Source organism: Pagrus major, chromosome 13 (genome assembly GCF_040436345.1).
Source record: "Pagrus major chromosome 13, Pma_NU_1.0".
NCBI classification, from domain to species: domain Eukaryota; kingdom Metazoa; phylum Chordata; class Actinopteri; order Spariformes; family Sparidae; genus Pagrus; species Pagrus major.
Genome location: NC_133227.1, coordinates 9,628,576 through 9,641,143, shown reverse-complemented (window position 1 = coordinate 9,641,143; position 12,568 = coordinate 9,628,576). Strand labels below are relative to the sequence as shown.

At 40.0% G+C, this 12,568-nt stretch overlaps 2 protein-coding genes across 2 annotated transcripts; both read left to right on the top strand.

The window, feature by feature from the left end:
- Positions 1-607: 607 nt before the first annotated feature.
- On the top strand, positions 608-3,909 carry ccna1 (cyclin A1). The gene is made up of 9 exons (XM_073479835.1): positions 608-753; positions 1,370-1,528; positions 1,639-1,858; positions 1,933-2,048; positions 2,209-2,435; positions 2,986-3,190; positions 3,307-3,420; positions 3,510-3,643; positions 3,815-3,909. The coding sequence occupies exons 1-9, from the start codon at positions 748-750 to the stop codon at positions 3,906-3,908; spliced, it is 1,275 nt and encodes a 424-aa protein (XP_073335936.1). The 5' UTR covers positions 608-747; the 3' UTR covers position 3,909.
- Positions 3,910-4,754: 845 nt separating this feature from the next.
- sparta (spartin a) lies at positions 4,755-12,260 on the top strand. The gene is made up of 9 exons (XM_073479654.1): positions 4,755-4,868; positions 5,924-6,714; positions 8,475-8,669; positions 8,986-9,142; positions 9,373-9,567; positions 10,309-10,470; positions 10,931-11,021; positions 11,723-11,892; positions 12,229-12,260. Exons 2-9 carry the CDS (start codon positions 5,950-5,952, stop codon positions 12,258-12,260), a joined length of 1,767 nt encoding a protein of 588 aa, XP_073335755.1. The 5' UTR covers positions 4,755-4,868; positions 5,924-5,949.
- Positions 12,261-12,568: the final 308 nt, after the last annotated feature.

Genomic DNA, 12,568 nt, shown 5'->3' with positions numbered 1-12,568 from the left:
TCCCCAACACTCTGTTACTAGGCTCACTAGGCTACTACCTTAATGTAAAGAGTCATTTCTAATGACTTCCTATGATAAGCAAGCATACTACATCACAGAAAGTGCTGGGGATAATTCAGTTCTCAGCTTTCCGATGACGTCACTTCATAACGTTCCCAAGGCAACAGGAAGAAAATGGCTGCTCTTGTGTGAAGTAAACGCAACATTTTTCAACTTTCTGCGAAGATATATGTGACTTTTTTGCAACGAAAATGCGGGGATTATGAAATCATGCAAGCCCCGCATATTTCGTGCATTTTGCGCGGAAATCGGCGATTTATGCGGCCAAAGTGCGGCGTCTTTGAAAAAATGCGGCCGCATAAATGCGCATAATCGCGTTTTTCTGGAGGGACTGCCACATACCGTTTGTCTTCTCCCTCAGTGTAAGCAGTGGACAGAAGGACACTGATTAATTTACATTTGTAGCTCAGGTCAGTGCAATGAGGGGATTCTTGACGTACGACGTCGCCAACTGTCAGCTGTCCCTGCGCGTAACTGGAGGAAACAGCTGATTCGTTCACAAGGCAACCTGCGGGAAAGAGACTAACGTCGGACATCCGTCAGCTGCTTTAGGTTTAGAGGTCGCTGTTCGCCTCAAAATAAGCAACAAATAAGAAAGTCAGTGGTTAATTTCTCTGTTTAGGTCTCTGGTGGAATGCAAAGCTTCTCTCCTGAACTTCCGTGTAACTTTAAACTACGCTGATCGTGATGATGGTGAGTTTCAGTCAGGAACAGATGAAAGTCTCTTTCAGATGTGAAAACTTAGAAACCATTGTTGATGTTGACATTGTTGACTAAGTGATGCACTTCGTTTGCAGCCGTGTTTTCTACCTTGTTTGTTTTAGTTTGTTGGATTAATGGACATTTTTCATTTCTTGTAACCATGGTAATGATGTTTCTGACATCTTCAGTGCGCCTGCGCGCAGGAGATATAGCTTTCAAACCTCAGACTTCACTGAAATATATTAAATGTTGACTGCTCGACTAAAAAGATATTTAAAGTTGGTTTTCCACATAACATTTAAAGGTGCACTCTGTAGTTTTGGGGAATACATTTTAATCTGAATAAACAAACTGACCTTAAAGGAGAACACAATTTCATACTGTTTTACTTTGTTTGTATTTGGCAGACCCTGCCACCTTTCTAGCCTCAATACGTCTGAGTTTGTATCATTACCTCATTAATATTGTAAATATTAAAATTCTGAGTTTGAATTTTCTTCTTCAAAACTACACAGTGCCCCTGTAACCCCATGTGAGACCACTGAGCGTTTTCTTGAAGTTTTTAGTAAAAGCTGATTTTGCAACGTCTTTTATTTCTTGTTTACAGATGAACCTCAGCACAAATGCCCACAGCAGCAGTCTCGCTGGCAAAGAAAACTTTCCATCTTCAAGCAAAACAGATGCACTGCAGGTCCAGCGGGCCAAGAAGCGCACGGTGCTCGGTGTGCTGTCAGAGAACGAGCAGCGTGGTCGACCCCTCAGCCAGGTGAGTGAGAGAGGGCCCAGTGGAGAGAATTCCACGTTGTGATTTTCAATTTCCCCTCATTTCCCCTCACAGTTAATGTCGCAATCATGTCGGCACATTTGTCTCCACAGGGGAGCCAATTTTCCAAACACAGTTCGATCTCAGACAGCTCCCGGCTCACCTTTCTGGGTTGTCCCTCCAGTTCCAGCTTCGATGTGTACGTCGAAGAGGCTTGTGAAGTCGTTCTCGCTGCCTCCGGTGAAGAAGTGGTCTCAGGCAACTATTACCTAGATGATGAAACTGCTGCCCTGCAAAATGAACATTTGAGACTCCTGCTGGAGCTGAGTTCAAGTGAGTTTTGCAAATAGAAAAACAGCTACCATTTTGTGTCCTGTTCCTCACACATCTGCTGCTCACCCTCGTAGGTTCGTGCCAGGATGCTTATATGAAGTCTCAGCCAGATGAATCCCTGATGTCAGAGGAGGTGCTGTGTGTCTCCCATTATGCAAAGGACATTCACCAGCACTTGAGGGAGAGTGAAGTGCGAAATTATCTGAACTATGAGCACTAATAAATTAATTAAGAAAATGAGCAACCGATTAATCGACAATGAAAATAATCACTAGTTGCAGTGTGTGTTTGCTCCTCAGTTCACTGGAAATACTTCATAATTCATTACCGGCTTTTGTTTCTGATGCCAGATGAGGTTCAGGCCGAGGCCAGGCTTTCTGGAGAATCATCCAGGGATCACAAACGGCATGCTTGTCATCCTGGTGGACTGGCTGGTGGAAGTCGTCCAGGAATACAAGCTTCGCTCGGAAACTCTGCACCTTGCTGTCAACTATTTGGACCGATTTCTCTCCTGCACAGCTTGTGTGAAGCGGGGCAAGCTGCAGCTGGTCGGCACAGCTGCATTACTGATTGCTGCGTAAGAATGTGTCTGTGTTTCTAAAGATCTGATACTTTTTCCAGCACTGTTAACAAACAGCAGGTTTTCACAGTAAATTCTACAGTAAACTACTGTAATTATGCTTTTACAAGGCATGAGGGTAATTATTTTGAATGTCTCACTAAACTGCTGTGAATTTGAATTTAAGTGACATTAGAAACAGTAGGAAAAAGTTAAAATGGTACATTAGTACATGGTTGGGTTGACACTACATTACTGTAATATTACAGTATTTTTTTTACTGTAATTCTGTACTTTTACAATAACTATAGATGCATATTACAGTATCATAATGTAATTTTGCATGGAAATACTGTATTTTCCCTGTAAAATTGTGCTTGGGTTACTGTAGAAACACAATATAGTCCTGTGATTTTCATCAATATTGCTATAAAGTAATTCCAGTATACTGTGAATTTTTTTGCAATTATTAACCAGTAATTTACTGTAAAACTACAGTAATAATCTTCACAGTGTGTCAAGTCCAAAACGTCGGAAGCCTGATGTCGCCTGATCTGTCCTCTTGTAGAAAATATGAGGAGATCTTCCCTCCAGACCTGAATGAGTTTGTGTTCACCACGGACAGCACCTACACCAAGAAGCAGTTAGTCCAGATGGAGCTCGTTTTACTGAGAGTGTTGGATTACAAGATGGCAGCCCCCACAACAAACCAGTTCCTTCACCTGTTCATGGCCATCCAGCCTGTGTCTGCCATCGCAGAGAACCTGGCCCTGGTGAGCAAAATCAATAACTCAAATGCCATCCAGACTATTGGTTTAGACCCACTGCCTTTGAACTCAGTTTTACATTTCCCTTTTTCATTTGGTGATGTGTTTATTTCTGCTTCCAGTATGTAGCAGAGTTAAGCCTGCTGGAAATTGAACCATTCCTACAGTACACCCCGTCTGTAGTGGCAGCTGGAGCCTACTGCCTTGCCACCTACACTGCAAGCAAGTCTCTCTGGGTAAGTTTGTTAAGATCGTTGTTTTAGAGTTCTTGAAGTCCCTTTTTAGCCAAAACATGACTCAATATGGCTCCTTTTTCATACTTTAGCCTGATTCTTTACACGCCTTTACTGGTTATACCATGGCTGAAATTGTGCCCTGCCTCACCGACCTCCACAAGCTTTATGTCAGCGCAGAGAGTCGCCCACAACAGGCCATCAGGGATAAGTACAAAAGCTCAAAGTAAGGTGTTCTTTACAGATTTCTTAAATATATATTAACAATTTTGTCAACAGCTCATGTAAACTGTAGTGTTAGAAAGTTTGAGATCTTTCATGTGTAGTTAGTAATGTGTCAGGTTTGTTCGAGCAACCAGGACATCTAAATGGATGTGTTCTATCTTTTCATTTACAGGTATTGTCGTGTGTCATTGATCGCCCCGCCTGCTTCTCTGCCTTTTGATGAATCACTGCTCCACCCGTTTTATGACGCTTCTGCCAGAGCTTGACTGGGAACAAAAACAAACATAGCTGACTCTACCACCAAGCCCAAACACACCATACCCTCAGGACAGATAATGATCTTGAGTAACTGATTTTTTTTTCTTATGGTTCATGTAAATATAATAAATCATTTTAAAATTTATGAGTGAAGAATTTTAAAACTTGCAGGTTTTAAAGCATAATGCTTCTAAAGCTGCTTGTAATTTATACGCTACTTTTATTTTGCTCTAATGTTGACTTTAAATGATGAATTACAGCATATTCAATATCTTTTACAGTGATCATAAAATATGTTTAGGGCTGCATAATGAATACAAAATATTACTGAATCATTTCAGATCTCCCTGTTTGCACTGTCCCTGAGATAAAATGTTATAGTGAATGGAAAATCAAATCTACACACTTAAAGTGTATTTTATTTAACTCAGCAAATAAACATAAATCAATATATAAGCAATAATACATAAGATAATGGTTGATATATTAAATTATATTTTGCAGGACATATTTGGTTATAAATTATATATATTTGTATGTTTGTATATATGTGTATATATATTACCTACATATTTTTTTATTTTTGTAAAAAAAAAGAAGTAAAAAGTATGTTCGAAATAAAGTTTTAAGAATCAAGCAAGCAAGCAAGCAATCAAATCCTTCAAAATAAAGGTTTTTATTTGAATTATTACTATTATAACGTATAGCCGTTGGGTTTTATTTTGAAAGTCTTCGTCGGAAGCCATTTGCGTCAGTCCGGGTGGTTTGACGTCGCGTTGAGCCGCTGAAGGAGCGTCAGGTTGAAGTAGAGGGAAGTTCAAGTCAACGTGTTTTGATGTGTGTACACATTTTCACGTCTATGGAAGAGAGGAAGAGCTGTCGACTGAATTGAGCTTTCACAACCACCTTTTTATTGTTCGTATTGTTTTATTTTTATTTTGTGGGGATATTAAAGTTCTTCTGTCAAGGTAAGACACATTCAACTTCTAACTTTATCATTTGTTGTCCAGTGGTAGTCTACATGTCTGAGAAGGTAACAGGTGACGTCGTTAGCTGTTTTAAACTCGTTGTTGAGACGAGGAACACTTGTGTGAACTGGTACTTTTAAATGTGAAACTAGAGAGTAACGTACATAAACGTACTTCTTGAGGTAGCTCACACGCAGGCTCGTTGTTTCAGGTAAAACCTGATGAGTCTGCTCGTAGCTCAGGTCATTAACAACCTGTGACAGCCGCCGACAACAATGACATGACAGAGATTTTTCTCACATCAGCTCATCTACTCTGTCGTTATACTCATGTACCTGTGTCAGTAAGGAATGCCACCAACTTTTCGTTTCCTTCTCACACCTGCTTTGTGTTTAATCATGTCGTTTTTAAAACTTTAATCCCTTCGGGCTCTCATCCAACTAACTGAAGTGTTTATAAAAAAAACTAGTCTGCTAATAACTCAATATTCAAGTGTATTAGAAGTTTTTCGTAAAGTTCTTATGTATAGATTAAAACAACAATAAACTCTCTCAATCATTCTTGTACAGTGATGAAATGTAACTAAATTTATTTACTTTTCTGCTACTCCATGCTTCTGCTCCACCACATTTTGTATTGTACCTTGGAGCAGGCTGTTAGTTACTTTGCAGATTACATGCTGCATCAGAGCCAGAGTAATGCATTTTAAAAGTCATTTATTTAATTGGCAATTAAATTAAAATAAACAAATGAAATAAAACACTGATTTTGTTAATTAGAAATCCGATAATCAGTCAACCCCAGTATACAATATATACAGTTACATATATTTAAGATTGACTTTTACATGTGCTTTTAAAACTTATTAAAATTACTTTTGATACTCAAATACATTCAGTATAATAGTATGTCTTTACTATTTATGTGTTGTAGACAAAAAGAAAACAAAAAAACAACAACCAATTAATCATTTTAAGCATTGCTTTGAATCACTGTATAACTTTTATTAGATTTGGAGATACAACTCTTGAGTTTCTCCTTTCTTTCCTTTTTAGTCTCTGTATCCCGTCCACTCCTCAGTATGGCTGAGCCTGCTGAGCTGCTGCTCATCAAGGACCAGTATGAGTTGGCGTTTCATTCTCTGAGCCGCGGGCTGGCTGCTGAAGAGGCTGGGAATAAAGAAAAGGCCCTGGAGTATTACAGGAAGGGTCGACAGCACCTTACCCAAGGAATGGAAGTCCCCACTGGGGGGGAGAGACAGCAGGGAGCGGTGTGGGACACGGCCAGGCAGTTTCAGCATAGGATGAGGGACACTCTGAAGACCGTCACCACCCACCTATCTGACCTGGAGACCTCTCAGCCCGCAACAGAATCTCAGAGGGGCCGCCTGTTGATGGATCTTCCTCCTAATCTTTATCCAGACCTGGCACCAAACAGTCAGCCTCCCGAAAGCTCTGTCCATCATCTCTACCCCAGCATACCTGCTACCACCCAGGACAAAACCCCAACCCCTACACCACCCCCTGCCAGGCCTCCTCCCCCTGCTGCTGTGAGCACACACACTGTCCCTGCAGCAGAAACTACAGCAATGGCTAACACAGGGGACCAGCCACCAGCATACACACCACAGCCAACAGTCGGCCACCGCAGCCTGGATTACGGTCCTACGACTGGAGCCAGAGGAGATGGAACCGAGCTGCTTTTCATCCCCTCGGGGGTGCAGATGTTTTTTGTGGCCCCGGGTGGACAGGTCAGCTCCCTGTCTCATCCAGGATACCTTCGCATCATAACATTTGACTCTCAGAACAAGGATGCCACTGCTGGAAGACCCTCTGCATTTCTACATGTAAGCATACAGTATGTTAAATTACACATCTGTATGTGTGTGGGTGTGGGTGTGGGTGTGGGTATTTTAGCAAAAACGGGTGTGTGCTCTGTAGGTGAGTAGGTGCGAACAGCAAGCTGCGTCAGTGAAACCACTAGACCAGTTGTATAACTGTGACTCATTATGTTGATGTATAGATTGTGTACTAGTCACATAGAAATGTTCTGCTAACAAATGATGGTGTTGTCTCTGTTATGTAATCTCATACGTGTATCAGTTGTCCACTTTGAGATTGACATAACATGCACATCTTATGATAAAAGGTGTTGAAACTGAGCTTTAAAAGTTTTTTTCTTTAAACGCCTTTTTTACTTTCCTAAACAGGGACTTCCCCGCCCCGTGCTCATTTGCACTGAATACTGAATTTGTTAAGTGGTTAAAGACATTTCAATTAGAGTTACAACTGATGATTATTTTCATTTGCGTTTAATATCAGATAATATTGAAAGACACCTGTCACAGTTTCTTAGTACCCAAGATAATGTCTACAAATGTCCAAAAAACAGACATTCTGTTGATAATGATATGAAACGGTGAAAAGCAGCAAATCCTCAAATTGTAGGAACAGAAATCAGTAAATATTGGGCATTTTAGCTTGAAAATGATGAATCAATTATCAAAATAGTTTCAGTCAAAAAACTATTTGAATGACTTATTATTTCAGCTATACTTCATCTGGTCTATAGCTAGACCAGATGCAAAACAGACATATTTTATAACAGACTAGAAATGTTTGAATATATTTGAGTAATGTGAATTTTAATATATTTGCAGTTTGAAGCAAAGATATTGAGCTCTCCCGTTGCAAATCTGTTGTATTTATGTTATGTAGTATTACTTTTCACTATGTCTCTATGCTATTAAATTGCCTAATCTCCATTTCGATAAATATAAAATAATGTGTTCTGGGACAACTACAAAGCGCGCATTATGCCGCGCTGCATATTGCACCACAACCCATGACTTGCTGCTCTCCTGTATTCTGGCCCTGCTTTGTTTCCCAACAAGACAATGGTCCCATTAACAGATGACTCTGCGCTTCTGTTGTGCCGCTGGTCAGTGCCCTGCGCCCTCACAGGGGTCATTCTGTCAGGCGGCATACCAGTGGCACCATGCAGCAGCATGTCTGTATCTGTCTGTATGGATGACTGAGCTGGGAGTGCTGTTGCCATGATGGGCTGTACTTGGTCAGGTGGTGCATGTCAAGGGGCAGCCACATGAATGCCAGGACCCAGGTTTCCCCTGCAGAATATTGCATTGTAACGGGATGATCAGTGTTATTCAAATCGCCTGTCAGGGGTTTTAATGTTCCCTGCAAGATGGAAAGTTTATGCAGCAGTCGTCCCTCCAAAACAGCCTTTCATTCGTGGCAATATCACCATCACTTCAACTTAAATAATGTGCAACACATGAACGTCTATGTTCAGTACAATTTATGTAACACAGTTACTCAACTTAAAATCTGAAAAACATACAAAGGAAAACAGCATCCCACATGTTGTAGAATACACACAGTACACCTGTACTTGTACTTTGACTTGACCAAATAATTGCTAAATTTGCTAAATGCATTGATTAATTGCGTTGAAAATGTTTGGGATGTTTAAAGAGAAAAAAGATTTGTGGAACTGAACCTCTTTGGTGAAGAAAGACAGTTGATGCGCTGTGACCTTAAGGCCTTCACCATCCAACTTATTTTGGTGTGTCTTTCTGTTTTCAAGGTGTGTGACTGGCTGTACCCGCTGACTACAGACACTCCAGTGCTATTGGCTAACTCTGGGATCTTCATGTTCCCTGACACCTTGGCAGAGACACCAGGGTCCTTTGTGGGCATAGTGCTGTCCTCTGAATTGCCTGCTGCACACCGAGAAACTTTTAAGGACCTCTTAACACAGCTCGCTGAGCTCAGGATCCAGGTCAGTCTTTACTGTCAGTCTGGAGCAAACACGACGTTGGGTGTGTATAAAAATCTGTTCCTTATGATGTAAGCAAGCCCTTCACACTTAACACATGATTGCTTCTGACGTACATTATGTGTCACTTTTCTCTTTTGACAATTCAGGAGGAACAAAATAGTTTTAATGTTGTGGGTAAAAACATTCTTAGACAGCTTAGTCATGGCTTACAGGAATGTAAGCTACCTGTTTGGGTGTATACACATTTTGAAAGCATCTTACTGTGTTCCCCTCCATGATAAATGTTGAATATATGTCTTAATGGATTCCTTGACAGGGTCCAGAGGGGGTTGGGTCAGAAATCATCAACCTGAGTGAGAAAATCCCCCTGGGTCCACCGAAAGAGCAAACTGGACTGACAGTGCTGACAGGAGAGAAGGAAAAACAACCACTTCCTGGATGGAGTGAGAAAGTGGCACAAGGAATCTTGTCAGGTGTGTTTGTTTGTATGAATCCCAATAAAGGAAATCAAAATATCACTACAGTGTTAGACACAGACTGTTTATACAGTAAATGTTGCTCTGTTCACAAAAATCCACACTAGAGGGCGTTGTTTAGCTTTGTAAAGTTTTCCAATCACATCTTCATTTACCTGTAGTATTTTGGAAACAAAGCAATGACATTGCCAATGTACATTAACCAACCTAAATATCTCTGTCTTTAGGAGCTGCTAAGTTTAGTGTAGAGTTTGTGAAAGGAGCAGAGGCCACCGGGAGGGCCATTCATAAAGGAGCAGCCAAGATCAGGGAACACATGACACCTGAGGAAACTCCCTCAGAGGTCAGCCCCCGTGTCACCAAAGGTCTGCACGTGGCTAAACAGGCCACAGGGGGCGCCGTGCGAGTCAGCCAGTTTTTGGGTAAGGACTTAAACAGTGTTGTAAAAAGTACCCAAAAGTCATACTTAAATAAAAGTAAAGATACTGTGTTCAAAAAATACTTCGGTAAGTACAAGTAAAAGTATGTTATACATATATTTACATGTCTGTACATCGTAAACTAAGGGTCGACCGACTATTGATTGGTCGATTATTGGATCACATATTCAGCATTTTTCTGATTATTGGAATAGGTGTTTTATTTTATTTTATTTTTTTATCCGATTGACGCTGAAATAAATTAATTTAGAAGTGCGCTGCTATGGCTCTGATGCAGCATACAATCTGCAAAGTCACTTGTAACTAAAATTATCAAAAAAATGTAGTGGAGTGAAAGTACAATATTTGTCTCCTAAATGTATTGACGTGGAAGTATAAAGTAACAAAAAATTTAGTTTAAGTACAAGTATGTCAAAATTGTACTTAAGCAGTATGAGTATATTTACTTGTTACATTACATCACTGGATAATATAGGAAGGACTTTAAATCATCCCACACAGGATATAATCATTCATACGAAAAGAACAAAGTCCAGAAATTAAGTTTCAGGAAACTCAGCCACAAGGAAGATGAAAAATATAAACTGCTTTTGGATGGTCAACAAATTTAATGCATAGCTGTAAAAAAAAAAACCTCTTAATTTTTTCTTTTTCCTGCAGTGCATTGCATTAGTCTATGTACCCCTGTGTATGCATCTACTATATAACTGTGTATATTTACAGTTAACGGAGTGAGTACGGTGGCAGGACACGTAGCAGAGAAGGTGGCACCTCATGTGAAGAAACATGGAGCTAAGCTGGTCCCAGAGTCTATGAAGAAGAGCAAAGATGGCGGCCCATCCAACCTTGATGGAGCCAAGTTTGTGGCAGCCAGCAGTGTACAAGGTGTGTACTAGTATACTGGAAATGTCAGGATCAAGCATAAAATTATAATAGAACTATCTAATCAGGCATGTTTTGGCATTTTAAGTATTTGCTTAAAGGTGCACTAGGCAACATTTTTAATTGTTTGCCTCTTTTATTGTTTTTATAAATGGAATCAAGGTCAACATACAAAAAACCTACAAAGCAAAATATTGACAAAAAATCTCAAAACTGTCAAAGTGAAAACGAAAAATATTTCTACATATAAAAATATATAATGCAAAATAAGTGATTGCATAAGTATTCACCACCTTCAAGTCAGTGTTTAGTAGATGCATCTTTGGCCTCAATCACAACACTGAGTCTGTGTTTTGTTGACACCCAGCCATACCTCAACAAAGACACCTAGTCCCCCTTTAAAGATTTGTAATCCAAGTATTTTTAGAGTTCTCAGCCATTATTTCATTTACATCCAAACCAGGTTTCTCTACAGTTTGGTCTAGTCTGGAGACGGGAGCAAAGCTTGTGGGCAAAAGTGTTACAAACGAGACTGTCCTGACAGTGACGCACAAGTAAGTTCTGACATTTCCTTTTTCTGCCTCTTTTATTTTCTGATCATTGTTATCTACTGTAGATCTTATTTCCAACCTTTTTTCTGAAGCAGTGGAACTGTTCTGGATGAGAAAAACCAGCCTTGCAGTTTCCTACTGTGCTACTTTCTTCTTGGTACATTGGGAAACTGATCTGATTTCACACCTTCTTCCTATCTATTTCAGATTTAGGGGCCTAGGGAATCTATTTAAGATCTCAAGAAACATATGACTGCACGGGGGAGGAAAGGCAAAGACTTGTGAACTAACAGCTGACCCTGCTCAACCCTTTCATGTACGCTCTTTTATTAACCCAGATAAAGTCAGAAAATAACCCTCAATAAGATATATAACAAATCTAACCACTAACACAGAGTTCTCTCACTTTAATTCGCTTATATGTTGAAATCGCGTGTCTGTCTGGGCTTGTCTACAGGTATGTTAACTACTGCTGCTTAATGTCTGCTTGTGTTGGGTGGTGCTGCTCTTGCTGTTCATACTATCTGTAGCCCCTTTAATGATTTGTTACTAATAAATCTGCTACAAAATGAAATGTGACTGTTTTTCTTGACCCTTTAGTGTGTTGATGTGAATGACAACATAAAATAATTCTGTACACACCCTCATTTATTTTCTTCACCGAATCCCTCTTCCCTAACTCCACCATATTATTCGTGGTGAAGGTATGGTGATGATGCAGGCCAAGCCACAGACACTGCTCTCAAGTCAGTGGTCAATGTTGGGGTCACCGCATACCACATTGACAATCTGGGCATTAAAGCCTTCCTGAAGACTGCAGGCAAGAAGACAGCCAAGGCCATAGTAAAAAGCCGGAGTGGACAGGCTGCAGAAGGTGAGGGGAAGGAGGAGCAGAAACTAGAACATCAAGCAGAGACAAATGTGAAGGAAGAGCAGAAGAAAGAGGAGGAAGAGCAGAAGAAAGAGGAGGAAGAGAAGAAGGAATAGGACGTTAATGTTTTGCCTGACAGAAAATATTTGAATAAGCTTTTAGGGAAAGTGCTATTTTATTTTATTTTATTTTATGTTTCTTATGCTACATGATTGTAAACCTTCCCCCAAAAAACCTACTTATTATTTTTTCATGGTGTTTTTTTTAGGCTTGTCATTGTATATTTGTGTATGAATATTCTGGTATGTTTTTGTGTATGATAAAACTTTCTGTATGTAGTAAAAGCTACTTGTATGTTGAGACCTGCATGAAAGTGGCAATAATAATGTAAAGCATGGTATGAATTGCACATTTTAAGTGTTATCGTTAGAGAAATGTTCTTATAATGACAAAAGCAAGCAAAATATATGCAAAATCTGATGTCTTTTGTTCACACACACACACACACACACACACACACACACACACACAAATGGATGTGCTGAGCTCGATTACATGTTGTTTTCACATTATAATTGAGACCCTGTGAGATAAATCAACCAGGCTTTACAGCCGTAAATGCTGGATGGTAAATTAAGTGGTCGGTTTACAAAGGAAGTCAATTTTCAGGCCTAATTAC

What these genes read in the sequence shown, in the direction of transcription:
- sparta (XM_073479654.1), top strand. Translation starts at nt 5,950, where the DNA reads ATGGCTGAGCCTGCTGAGCTGCTGCTCATCAAGGACCAGTATGAGTTG. An exon ending in GCGAGTCAGCCAGTTTTTGG is followed by an intron (nt 9,568 to 10,308) that starts GTAAGGACTTAA and finishes GTATATTTACAG; the next exon opens with TTAACGGAGTGAGTACGGTG. An exon ending in GAGTGGACAGGCTGCAGAAG is followed by an intron (nt 11,893 to 12,228) that starts GTGAGGGGAAGG and finishes TTCTGTATGTAG; the next exon opens with TAAAAGCTACTTGTATGTTG.
- ccna1 (XM_073479835.1), top strand. An exon ending in AGCACTTGAGGGAGAGTGAA is followed by an intron (nt 2,049 to 2,208) that starts GTGCGAAATTAT and finishes TTCTGATGCCAG; the next exon opens with ATGAGGTTCAGGCCGAGGCC. An exon ending in TCGCAGAGAACCTGGCCCTG is followed by an intron (nt 3,191 to 3,306) that starts GTGAGCAAAATC and finishes TTCTGCTTCCAG; the next exon opens with TATGTAGCAGAGTTAAGCCT.